This window comes from Euleptes europaea, chromosome 3 (assembly GCF_029931775.1).
Source record: "Euleptes europaea isolate rEulEur1 chromosome 3, rEulEur1.hap1, whole genome shotgun sequence".
In the NCBI taxonomy this organism is placed as follows: domain Eukaryota; kingdom Metazoa; phylum Chordata; class Lepidosauria; order Squamata; family Sphaerodactylidae; genus Euleptes; species Euleptes europaea.
Window position 1 is genome coordinate 88,562,283 of NC_079314.1, and position 13,795 is coordinate 88,576,077.

General features: G+C 44.7%; 1 protein-coding gene across 1 annotated transcript in view; it reads left to right on the plus strand.

Moving 5' to 3' along the window:
• The first annotated feature begins 6,066 nt into the window (after positions 1-6,066).
• SHISA8 (shisa family member 8) overlaps positions 6,067-13,795 on the plus strand; it is a 35,084-nt gene continuing 27,355 nt past the window's right edge. The window contains exon 1 of the mRNA XM_056847742.1: positions 6,067-6,810. Within this exon, the coding sequence (XP_056703720.1) occupies positions 6,245-6,810 (566 nt within the window). The 5' untranslated portion in view covers positions 6,067-6,244. The remainder of the gene's footprint in view (positions 6,811-13,795) is intronic.

Below are 13,795 nucleotides of genomic sequence, written 5' to 3' on the forward strand. Positions count from 1 at the left end.
AATGGTGCCCTGATCATGACTTTCAGGTGATGTTGTCATTTCCAGTTTTGGAGAAACCATGTATACCCAATATGGGAAGCCACAAGATCTTAATGAATGGGCATAAGGAAGGATTAGGAAAAAACAAGCAGAGGGAAGGGGAAAGAGGGAATGGAAGGGGGAGGGGAGGGGGGAAAGAAGGGGAGGGGGGACTTTCCCAGGGCAGTAACACTTCAGGCTACAAGAGGGGGTAGGGATGTATGCTCACCTAAACTCCTGCCAGCACAAAGAAAAATAGAACAACAAGAAGAATTGGCTGAACCTTTCTCCATGACAGGCTAAGTTTCTGAATGCAAGGAGGAGGATTGCCAGTTCCCTTGCAGGGGGAGTTGGTATGAGATGAGAACTTGGCAGATTGTGTGTGAGAAACAATGGTTTGTGGTTGAAACGAGTAAAGAGAGAGAAAGAGAACTGAGAGTTTCTAGCTGGAGTTACCTGAAACTGGGGGGGGGGGAGTGCAACCTTGAGGGTTGCTCCAGTTGTTCTCTGGTGGATATTCTGCCTGCTCTAGGAGTGGCTGTTTGTCTCTTCTTACAATCTGCAAATACAATGATGCCAGAAGTCTTTGGTGCTCTGCCATCAAAAGGAAACGAATCTTAGCAGGCACTGCTTCTGGAACTTTTCACTGCTTGAGGAGACTGGGAGCAAGGATCTCTGCTGATATTTCTGCGTTCTTTCTGTCTTTCTCCATCTCAAGTAATAAAAGGATGGTTTTTTTTAAAAAATCTCAGAACTCGCCAGGAAAAAGGGGGTCTCAAGGGTATTTTGTTTGCTTTTGTTTCTTTGAGTGTCTCGGAACAGCAACGATTCTCTGCCACCAAACAGATGGCCGACACAGGAGTTCCCTAGAATGTATAGAATAGGTAGGAAGGATCTAGGTTCACAGATATACTCCACTAAATGACATCCAGAAATTAAATACTGAACATATCCCTTGTTCTTCTCTTCTGCTGTGCATAGTGTTAAGAGCACTGGCAGCCTGTGTGGCTGAGAAGCAGATTTCATACACTCTTGAAAGGTTATGGCTATCTTACAAATTTTTACTAGTGCTGTTGGAACATAGTATAAGAACAGCCCTGTTGGTTCAGACCAAAGATCTATCAAGTCCAGCAGTTTTGTTTCACTGAGTCCCTAACCAGATGCCTCCTGGAAGGCCCATAGGCAGTTTGCAGGCAACAGCTCTCCTTTGCTTCAGCAACTGCTATTTTAGGTACCCTGGCTTGTAACATGGAGGCTCCATTTAGCTAACACAGCATATGGCTGTTCAAATACCTATTCTCCATGAATTTGTCAAATCCCATATTAAGCCATATCTTGTGGCAATGATTTCTGTAATATATATATTTTGTGAAGAAGGTCTTTCCTTTGTACTGCTCATCAGTTTCATTGGATAATCCCAAGTCTTATCATCATAGGTTCAGGAAGGAGGAAAAAATGTTTTCTCTGTTTATGTCCTTCCCACTATGCATAGTTTTATAAACCTTTACCCCCATCCCTCCTTACTCACATTTCCCCCCTAAAACTGCAAATCCCCAAACTGTATAGCTTCTCTTTGTGGGGAAGTCTTGTGACCACTTCAGTTGTCATTCTCTGCCCCTTTTCTATTTCTGTGCTAGCACAACACGCTTTCCATTTCTCCAAGTGGTATGAAGTTCCCAGGGGCCACCACAACTTGGGCTGGTTCCCCTTGGGCAGAAAGAGCACTGGAGACGTGTGGAGTTTATGGTACGTATGCTTTATTAGCAAATGGACAAGTGGAGCCCAAGTGGAGCCAAAGAGGCACCCTTTTACAGGGCAGCAGATCTGTGACCTCACATCTGATCACCAGGAAGAGAGATCCTGCATCCTAAGGTGTTTCAGCCACCTGACAGATAATTTTGTCTGCACCCCTCTCTCTGTCTCAAGCTCAAACCGGCTGTTCACACACACATATACCTAACCACTTCCCTTAGCTGGGGAGGGTTTACCTTCTCCAAGTTGACAGAGCTATAGAGGATTATCCCCAAGTACCCGCAGGGGATGTTGACATTCCTTGCCATAGGTATGTCTCTTTAAACCAAGTAAATTCATAGGAATCAGATGACGATATCTTTTTAGAGATGAGGTAATCAGAACTGTACACAGTATTGTTGCACCATCAATTTATACAAAGCTATTACATTACTGGCCATTACATTTCTAATCAGGAGGGAAGGCAGCACGGCATAGCCTGATCTCATCAGATCTGAGAAGCTAAGCAGGGTCAGTACTTGAAAGGCAGACCTCCAAAGAAGACTCTGCGAAGGAAGGAAAAGGTAAACCACCTCTGCTTCTCACTTGCCTTGAAAGCCCCTTGCTGGGATCGCTGTAAGTTGGCTGTGACTTGATGGCACTTTACACTCACACACATATTTCTAATCCCTTTCTTATAACCCCCCCCTTTTACTGCTTCTGCACACTAAGTCAATGTGTTCACTGAACTACCCATCATGACTCCAAGATGTCATTCTAGATCAGTCATGGCCAGGTTGAAGGCCACCAGTACCAGTGTGAAGTTAGGATTCTTTCTTCTTTTTTACACATTGTGCATCACTTTACATTGACTGAACCCCCCTCTCTGTTTTCTTAGGCACATCCCTAGTTTGGAGACATCATTCAGAGTCCGTGTACACTCATCTTTCAAATAGTCCTCCCGGAAAGTGTGGCTACAAATCAGAAACATAGAGACAGTTCAGACCAGCCATCCCCAGAAGGACTGTTAGTAATTCAGCCACCCTACCAGGAAGCCTTATAAAATATTCTCTCCAAAAGAAAACAAGCAGTGGTGTCCACAGGACCAGGAAGGATGGCTGTACAGATTCTACAGAGCTCTAGGTCTAAAATGTAGCAGATGGACAGCTCCAAGCTGGACAGCTCCTTTGCATGAAAAAACAGTCAATGTCTTAGATTTGTGGGACTGTTACACAACTTCTATTGCATTGCAGTTCATGGCCACCGGTGAATTACAGTTTGTAAGCCAATTGCACGCAATAAGCTGTCAGAATACATATAACTTATGGATCCTTCTGTACCCTGCCATGGGCCACCTGAGAGCCACTTCCGGAAATGTCCCTGCCAGATGTGCTCTCCAGGCGTAGACATTTGCTCACCCTGTCACTTCAGTTCAGGCTCGTGTTCACTAACAGCCACTGATTTCCATTATTCACTGGAGGGGCAAGTCTGTTGCTCTCAGTCAGGGATGGTGTCTTGATCAAATCCTTTCAAGCTCCACGTGTGATATTATCACCTCACTGGGTCTTTTGCGAGCAAGCTGTTCAGTCTCTTGTTTTTCTCTTCCTGATAAATCGATTGTTTAGGGGACATTTTCACAGTTCCGTTTCCCACTGAACAAAAACAACTGGGATTATTTCTAGCAGTATATTTTAATACTAGTTACAGGCTTGGCAGCATGACAGGCTGGGAGTGTAATTGAGCTTCTCTCCTGATAGTCCTGCACTCCTTTCCTAAAGCCATCACAACTTCATGTTGCAATCAATTTTATAACTTAATTATTTGTTGTGTGAATTAAGAGCTTTCTTCTTGTTTGCTCTGAGCCTTTGCTCATGAATATTATTTGTTCTTCATTTTGTATTAAAGCCAAGCTTCCCTCCTGAAATTAATAGGTAGTCTTGTCAGAATTAGTATGATGGTACAAAGGATATTCCTCCTCGGATTTTATTAATGGGGGGGTATCCTCATAAAACTTCTCAAGAGGAACAGGCTTCCTCGGGAGGTGGTAAGCTCTCCTTCCCTGGAGGTTTTTAAGAAGAGGTTAGATGGCCATCTGTCAGTATTGCTGATTCAATGCCCTTAAGCAGATGATGAGAGAGAGGGCATCTTGGCCATCTTCTGGGCATGGAGTAGGGGTCACTGGGGCTGTGTGGGGGAGGTAGTTGTGAATTTCCTGCATTGTGCAGGGGGTTGGATTAGATGACCCTGGTGGTCCCTTCCAACTCTATGATTCTATGAAAAGAGCCAGAGTTATGTAGTGCCTAGAATGTCAGCCTAGGACAGGAGAGACTTGTTCAAACCCTCATGTTGCTTGGAAGTTCATTGGGTGATGTGAGGCCAATCACTATCTCTCAGATTAGACTACTTTATAGAGGTGTTGTGAGGATAAAACAGAGGAGGAAGTCATATATGTTGCCTTGAACTCCTTGACTGGAGGATAGGATACAAAATGTGATAGATACAGAATGAGAGTGAATACCAATTCACCCTGTTTATCTCCTTCCTGTAATATAATGGAACCATCTGTTTATGTTTCATAGCCTCAGTGCCTTTGAAATTACCCCACAACTGACGAAGGATGTTAGCATTATCACCTCGCCTGAGGGATCTTCAATAGCTTTATTAGCTGCTTGTACACCACTTTCAATGTTAGGTAAGTGGCTTGTAAATATTGTAAATGCACAAATGTCAGGGAAGGATTGAGTAGACATAATCTCTTGTGTCATTATAGCATTATGATACAAAAAGAACACCTCTCCTTTGCCCTTCTTTCCAATGCTAAAGCTGTAGGGATTAAGTGGAGAGAGATGTCTCTTCATCCTGTTGAGTGTACACTGTGTATTCCTCCTTGAGTCACAGTAAGAAAGGAAGATTATAAAAAAACATAAATAAAATAAATAAATCCACAAATGGGGGTGTATGCAATGCCTCCATTCCTTTTTCACTCTCTCACGGGCTTTGCTGTTGACATGGGCATGCTCTTTACCTGACAGCATTCAATTTACCTGACAGCAGAAACGAGTGCTGTGCACATACCCACAGTCTAACATTTGACTAACACATCAATAATGTTGCCTACCTACTCCTACCTCTGCTAAACCTCTTCCCACAGACAGTGTACAACTCCATCTGTCCCTAGGCCTTGTGTGGGTATAGTATTTCAAACATGAGCAACTGTAAGGTTCATAACTGTTCAACAACTCCTTGGCAGCTGGCCTAATTCTGAGGGGGTGGCTATTTTCAATAACTGAAGTCAGTACTCTTTCCAGCAATTGATATGCAGATTTCAGAGGCAGGCATTTAAAAGGTCATTTAAAGATGGTCTTAACTTAGAAAATTGATATATAGATCAGTGACAAAGAGGGGGGCTCAAGATGCCATGGTTTTACTGTAAACCTCTCAAAGGCAGCTCTGTAATACTGATACTGCCAGTCTAAGGTTATCATTGTTGTGTGTGTGTGTGTGATTTTACTGAAAAGCAACTGTTCCCCTTCAGAAAGGATTACCACGTGCCTCTGAAATAGAAGAAGGGGTCCTTGGGACCTCCAGTATGTTCCCTGCCAGTTCTTCCCTCTCCCAAGACGTGTGCCACCTGTGTTTATGGTCTCACATGGGCCACTCTTGTGCCTGTGGGAGCAGTCGCTGAAGAGCCGTGGGTGTCCCCTTGCATCTGCCCTGGCCCGACGACAACCTCGGCTGTTAGCCAGAACTCTGCACAGAGGACACGGAGTGTATGAGCAGAGTTGGCGAGGGTTCCATTCCAGTCTGCTTTGGGAACTGTCAGGCAATGGTGGGGCTGGTTTTCAGGAGGAGTAAAGACTGGTTCACTCCTCCTATTTTCTCTCTCCCTCCCCTCCCTTTTTCTTTCTTTCCCTCTTGATGATCCCTCCCTTTCTCACTGGTGCAAAGGATTTTTTTTTTCCAGAAAGCACAGTGTCTCTGAGGAAGAGAGAGAGAGAGAAAGAGACCGGCTGCCTCCAGGATTCTTTCCGAGCCAAGATGGGAATGTAGTCCATGGTATTTTCAGCTCAGCTTTTCAAAAGAAATTAGAATTACTGCTTTAAAGGGGGATTGTGTGTCCTCAGCCTCCTGGAATCACACAGGAAATTCAGAGACGGTCTTTGGACTTAGATGGTGCTGCACATTTTTTGGATTGTCTTTTTTTCTATTTCTTTTTCTTTTTTACTTATAACTCCCATCTCCGTTCTCCTCTCCCCGTCCCACATCTTTTCCTTGGCTAGAGGGCTTGCTTTGATTGTGAGATTTGCTCGGGAGAAAACAGTTTAGTGAGGAGGGGCTCAACTCTGTCTTCTCCACTGGAAGTGGCAGATGGAGACGCGTTGTGAGTCCTAGCTTTTAACTGGGAATTTTTGAATCCCTCTTTTGTTGCATTGCTGGACAAAACAAGATTTTTCTCTGTTGTGGAAGTTGATCTCTGAAACAGAAGACAGTTTCAATGGTGAGCCAGGGTGGAATACGGATGGAACGAGGTTATATTTTTGGATTCTGTTGCCTGGTTCTGTTGGATCCAGGACAGGTTTGGACTGGATCTCCCAAGACCCAGAAACCTGGGTTGGAAATGCAGATGCAGATGAATGGCAATACCAGCTCGGTTCCTACCTCAGAGGACGCCACTATGAACCCCACGGAGGCCATTCCTGGGGGTGATCAGTGCCGTGGTTACTATGATGTTATGGGTCAGTGGGATCCTCCATTTAATTGCAATTCAGGGGTCTACAAGTTCTGCTGTGGGACCTGTGGGTACCGATTCTGCTGCCAGTTCACAACTGGGCGACTGGACCAAAGTGGCTGTTCCAATTACGGCACACCACAGTGGATCAGCATAGACCAACCACCACCACATCGAGTGGATGAGTCCCCTGAGAATCCAACCAGGGACAAGACCAACATGATTGTATACATTATATGTGGTGTGGTGGCCATCATGGTACTGGTGGGCATCTTCACCAGGTTGGGGCTGGAGAAATCACAGAGCCCTCAGGCAGAGATGACCATATCCAGGTAAAACACCAAAATTTTGTCTCCATCTCTCATCCTTTAGTCCTTCTGCCTCTCCCCAATTTTACTTTCTCTCCCCCCACCTGCAATGGTTAATTGATTTTCCTTAACTGTCTTTTGCGGCTCAATTTTTCCTTCCAGACCAAAATCAATAAAGCAAGCCTGCATCTCTCTCCCCACTCACCAATTCTAACACTTGCCTTGCCTTCTGGTCTCAAAAGACAAGGCAAAGGACAGGGGGTTGTTAAGAAGTGGTGAATAAAAGAATCAGGTGAGTGGATGGAAGTGAGAGTTAAAGGAGGTGAAGCTTAGTGGTGTGTTCTTCTTGATAATGAACATGTTCAGACATCAGCCTTTGGAATGCTCAGTTTTCTATAAACTACAGATATAGTGGATGCAACAAGCCTGAATCAATCAGTTCTGGGGTGCAACCAGATCAGACATGCACAGCATCCCTGAAAGTAAAGTTGGTAAATTAACTAGATGTTCATAGATAAGATATGCACGACAGATGTATTTTAGAGTTCAGAGTTCTTTCTCCAAACGTTCTGTTTGTCCAAGCAAGCTTAAGAAATTGCATGGAGGTTTTTACCTGGTGCTGTGTGCTGGTGAGAGGTTGTGGCACATGAATGCATAAAGATTCTTGTATTTGAATGCCTTAAACAGATCAGGCATCTTCGCGCTTCACAGGTGCCATCACACCCTCTTGCCAGCCAGGGGGTTGCTGGACCAGGCAGGCTGAAAACACTTTAAAATGGTGCCATACAGAAAAGAAGTTCAGGAAGGGTGCCTCTCCTCCCTAGCTTTGCCACACTCAAGGAGTCGCAACCTGGAGGGCGAAGGCAGTTATCAAGGTATGGGAGGAGTGAGTGAGTGAGTGAGTGAGTGAGTGAGTGAGTGAGTGAGTGAGTGAGTGAGTGAGGATGGAAGCCAGAAGTGCAGGTGAAGGGGCTTTGAAATGGTGCCTCCTCCAGCTTTGCTTCCTCTGAAGCACAGCTAGCTCTGCTGAGTTCTCTTGCCATCTAATTGTAGGCTGTCCTGTGGTTATGCTCTCATTCTACGTTTTCCATTATATTTCTATCCTTGTCTCCTTTTGAGTTTTTCTGTGCCACTCTCCACACTTTTTTCTATGGCATTTTCTCCCCCCATCCCCATCCTGTGGCTTTGCTTTGACCCTCCCTTCGGCTCTTTCCGCCATGGGACTACATCTCCTCCTGCAGCAATAAGAGAAGGACTAAGCCTCTCCATCAAAGACAAAGTTGTACCACTCAAGGCTACGTAGCACTCGTAGGTCACGATCAATGGCTCTCACAACACGCTTAGCAACATCCTCAATAGTTTCATCAGTTGTTGTGGGAAGGGAATGTGGGGGCTCAGGCATGATTAAATGGAGTATGGAAGAGTTGGGAGGGAGAGCTGGAGGAAGCAGGGAGGGAGGGATGCCAGGCAACTCTTCGTAACACTCATGCTTCATCTCCTTCTGTGCCAGGGTTAGGGCCCAGGAGATTCACCTGATGTTTTGTGGAAACCGTCGAGAAGAAAATGTGGCACAGCCTACAGGGTTGTTTGCCTAGTCAAAGAGACTCTGCTAGTGCTTTGGCATCCAGGAAGGTGTTGAGGTGACGGTGTGTCACTCTCTGACAGGCTTCAGAAGACTGCCAAGGCATCCAGTGCAGATGGCCCTGGGATGTCTCACTCAGCCTGACTCCTCTGACCAGCTGCTCCGCTGACTCCTATGGAGCAGCAAGCCAGCAGAAGGCAGCTGGAGAGCTCCCACTAGGTTATAACACCAGACCCAAGGCTGTTATGTGGGTCTCGCCCTCTGCGCCTCCGAAACTGCAGTGGCAATGGCCTTTTCAGCATTCCACCCATGGGAAAGGCCTCCACCAAGGGCATCGCAATGCCCACTTGAGACACACTGAGAAAATTAGCCTAATGGGCCATTCTGCCTGTTTAGCCAATACCCTTGTGCTGTGAACTGTTTTTCTAGCAAAGCTTGTGTGCCTTTGGATGCAGCTCCCCTCACATTACTGGAGCTGGTCAAAAAGTCAAATTCTGGAATGGTGGAACTGAGTGTGTTGTGAAACTGAGCTGTGGGTTTTCATATTAGATGAAAAGCTCCTAATTCTAGCTTGCCAAAACTCCAAGTAAGATTTCCCCAAGCTTCTATTTTCTTTTCCTGATAATGCTGGCAGTGCATAATAGTGGAGTGTTTTTAATTACAGCATTAGTATAAGAATGTGAAAAAGAGACCTGTTGGATCCGAGGGTTCATCTAGTCTTGTGTTTTACATCCTGCCAGGCAGATACTTCCAAGAAGCCCACACAAGCAGGCTGTGGAAGCATTAGCCCTGTACCAAGCACCTGGTGCTCAGGTGTGCCTCTGATCACAGAGCTCATGACATAGCTATCATGGCTAGCAGTCATTCACACACGGGCAGCATCAGCAGCTGCCCGGTCCCAGGGCTTCTGGGAGGGCCCACTGCTGCCAACCCCCATCCTCATACCATACATCTCCTTGATGCCTGTATGCATGGCATTCCCTTACCCACTTGCAAAGGCTCTAGCACACACACTCTCAGCTTCATATGCTGCCCAGCTGAGCCAGGTAAGGGCATGTAAGTGGTACATATTACCATTGCTCCTGGTGGCCACGGCAGCAGCACTCCCAGCCACATGAATAGGGTTGCCAGGTCCCTCTTCACCACTGGTGGGAGGTTTCTGGGGCAGAGCCTGAGGAGGGCAGGGTTTGGAGAGGGGGAACTTCAATGCCATAGAGTCCAGTTGCCAAAGTGGCCATTTTCTCCAGGTGAACTGAGCTCTATTGGATGGAGATCAGTTGTACTAGCAGAAGATTTCCAGCAAGAACCTGGAGGTTGGCAACCCTACGCATGAACCACCTAATGCCAAGGTTGGGGAAAGGGAGTGCAGGTTGTGAGGGTGGCTGTGAATGCAGGAGGTGGGAGACCTTGCCAGCACATGCAGTTGGGAGCAAGAAGGGAGTCTCGTGGTGGGCATAGGGGGCCCTTTGGCCCTCTCTGCGCAGGGCTCCCAAAACCTGGAACTGGATCTGCATTTGTAGGCATATCCTCCATAGATTTGTCAAATTGTTTTAAGCTAACAGGTATCACCATGTCTTGCAGTAGTGAATTCAACAAGTGTCTATTTGCCATGACACGATATTTCTATTCTGTGGGCTGGTTTCACCAGCAAACTTGTGTCTGATAGGTAAAATGGATTGTTATCACCCCAAATTAATTAAGAAGCAATGTGTTCTGAGTGCTGCAGGAAACCCATTCACTGCCACAAACTGTCTAGAGATGCCTCCCCCACCAAAACCCTGGTCAGCAGGGAGATGGAACGGGCCCACCTGAGAGTCATGGAGTGGTGAACCCAGCTTTGAGGAAGGATCCTTTATATCAGAGACACCTAAATTGTGCTGATGAGCCACAGGCAGCTCCTCTTAAAAGCAAAGAAAACCAGGAACACAGGCAGGATTTTAAAATTACTTTATTTATTTTAGGGATTTATGTGCTACATCTCAAGGTACCCACAGGAACAAACAATAAAAAACCATTTATATCAATATAGTCAATTAAAGCAATTTCAATTTGTGACAACAAAGTGGAATGGCAACCATAACATCTGTACAAAAACTATATGAGAAACAACTTAAATAAGCCAACACAATTATCCAGTGACCAGCTTCAACAGTAGGGTTACCAGGTCCCTCTTTGCCACCGGCACATGAGAGCAGGTTCCCTGGTCCCAGGCGATTTATGTTGCAGCAGGTAACAATCAGCACTTTGAATTGTGCCAAAGACGTCCTCCCAATAATTTCTGCTGATAGTTCATGCCTTTTTACCAGAACCAAAGCTCCCAAGTAGTCTTCAAAGTCTAGATATGATCAGAACCTGAGGAACTGTAGCTGGATCCTGCTCATCCAAGAATGACTGCTGCTAGCGCACCAGCTGAAGCTGGGCAAAAGAACTATATGCTCCAGAACAGACCTTTGCCTCCATCTGTAGGTATGGATCTAACAGCATCCTGAAGCTACAAACTTGCTTTTTTGGGAGGGAGAGTGACCCTATCCAGAACAGACTGACCTTCCTTAACCTTCCAGTCAGCAGTATGATCAAGCCCCAGTTTGCCTCGGTCTGAGTACACTTCAGTCTACTCTTACGTTTTGCCTGAGCCAGGATTTAAGAATAGAATTAGCATTTAAAATAACAAAAAAATCATATGCACTAGATAGCTGGTGAAGTCTTTCCTTCCTCACTTCTTCTAGCCACATATTATGCCTGAAGGACACTGGGATGTGAAGAAGGATAGATATGGGTCAGAAGCAAGAAACAGTAACAGCAAAGATTCTATCAGACACCAGTGAAGGGATCATGAGATCCTTTCTGCTGTGAGGTAATTATTTTGGAGACTGGAGGAGCGAGGATGGTTATCAAAGGGAGATTTATGTCTTCTTGTTCTTATTCATTTTGGCCATGTAAAGATTTTAGTGTGTTACTTGTAGGTTGAGAAATTTCAACCATCCCTATCTATACCTAAACATATACCCAACCTATCTGTGCTAATGCCATGTGCTTCAGTTAGCTTTATATTTAGCAGGGATGTATCTCACCAGGTACATTCATGGTTGCCAGAGGGGGGAAATAGTGAAATAATATGTTGTTGGTTATTGAGTTGGATGTGTCAATCAAGCTAATCCCAATGGCTCATGCTATGATGAACATACCATAATTACCCGTCTCACTTGGTGAGGGTCTTCTGGACTTTCCTGTATCCTCTCCTATCATTTTCAGAGTGGTTAGGCATGTGGGTGATTTTCAATGTGCATCATCATACCCATCTAGGGCACTTAAATAAAGGATGGTGTTTTTATTGCTAACACACAATAAATAGCAACTCACGAAGGGGAAAAAAGGCTTGCAAAAAACCATCTAACTTTTCTGCCAGCTCTGTATTGGTGTTACTGCTCAAGAGGTACTAAGTTGGGATACAATTGCTTACTTCTCTACTGGTACCTTGATAGACAGCAATTTCCCCTGACATATTTTCATAGGCAAACCCTTTGTTTTTTGAGAGGAGTCTGGGCTAAGGGGGGGGTAAGCTTTTAGGCACTTCCTGTAACAGATGCAGCTTGCAACTATAAATAACTTGACATATCAAAAATGGATCAAGAAATCCTTTTCTGCCACAGATCATGTTTGAATATGCAGCTAAACAAGACTGAAATTACATGAAGCTGTTTCAATATTGAAAAGATTGTATGACATCACGTGAAATATTTTCATAATTCTAAAACTATAGAATTTTTTTAAATTCTACTCCATCCCAAAATGTTAAAATTGTAGCTAAATGTGTTTTCATGCACATGTGTGTGCACACTTATAGTTCATGTGCGCTTTAAAGAGTCCTGTTAATGCCCCTGTCTCTAATAGTGGCATGACAAGCTACAATACTGCAAGGCCGGCATATGCCGCCTATCAGCTGAAAGACCACCATGTCTCATTTCATTTGGTGAGCAACAATTTGCCTGCAGAGTTGGTTCCATGTTGGCCACCGTACCTTCCAGATGAGAGGGGCATTGTCTCCTCGGTCCTCCTTTACCCTACTACTGCCATATCTAGCTCCTGTTTTTATGTTATGCGACAGCTTTGCATGTTATCGGTATGCTACATCCAGGAATGCTGGATGTTCCTAGCCATAACAGCATTAATTCAACAGTCTGGAAGCAACTTGCCACTCAAGTGCAATACCACAAATTGTGAAGTCAGGCCAGTGTGGAAATCCTTCCAACTGCTCCCACACAGTTACTTGACAGCACAGAATCTTACAGGAGCAAATCACAGAAGACATAAGGAAATAGGCAGTTATGAAACATAGCAGACACACATGGGTTATAAAGGGTGTGGAGTGGGAGCAGGATGAATCCATACAGTGTTAAAATGTAAATGTCATATATCGCATTATACAACAGTTGGAAAAGATTCCAACTGGATTTGGCATTTTTATAAGTAAAATCACACAGATTGGTCTTTTATGCATGGTTGTTTCACGCGACGTACCCCTCCGACAACTTCGGGTCTTTGTGTTGATTATGCATGCCGTTTCCAACCATCAGAGGTCGCCTCGCTCTCCCCCTGAGTTTCCCCGCATTTTGCCTGCGTTTTCAGAGTCCTCTTTTATCTGGAATTTGAAATCGCAGACAAAACACATGGAAAGGCAGGGGGAGAATGAGGCAACCTCTGATGGTCGGAAACAGCATGCATAATCAACACAAAGACCTGCAGTTGTTGGAGCGGTGATGGCGAGTGAAACAGCTATGCATGAAAGACCATTGAATGACATGACCAGTCCAGCTTCATCTGACCACACAGAATTGTGCAATGTATGACCAATTTGGATACTACAAATAAGGCTTGGTTTCAGTGGCTGTGACTTCTGTTGCATTGGAGACTAACCTGACTATAAATGTTGATATGAATGAACATCCAAAATTTATATATATGGCAGAGTTACTGAACATTGGTGCAATTGTTCCACTGTACCCTTGATCTTAAATAAAAAGCATTATTTTGAATTTAGCTTCTATGCTATAAATGCCCAAAAATATGGCTGAATATTGGAATCTTTGCTGAGCAGCCAATGCCAAACAATTTCTGTTTGTTCAGCTGATGGTTTCTTCACAGCATAATTTAGATGAAGCAACCTGCATACTGGAACAATTGTTCTGCTTAATTTCTTTTGCATTGTTTCTCTCTGTCTAAGTTAGCCAGATGCGAGGACAACTCTCCTGAACCATTAACAGTTGGGTAAAAGAGGGCATTTTGATAAGTGTAGCTTGTCAAGCAAAGGTGGAACAAGATACACCTCCCCAAACTATCTCGACTCATAATTCTTAAAGATACACAAGCTGTGACTCTCTGTGCATCTATTTATTTATTTAAAACATTTTAATGCCGCCTTGCCATCCA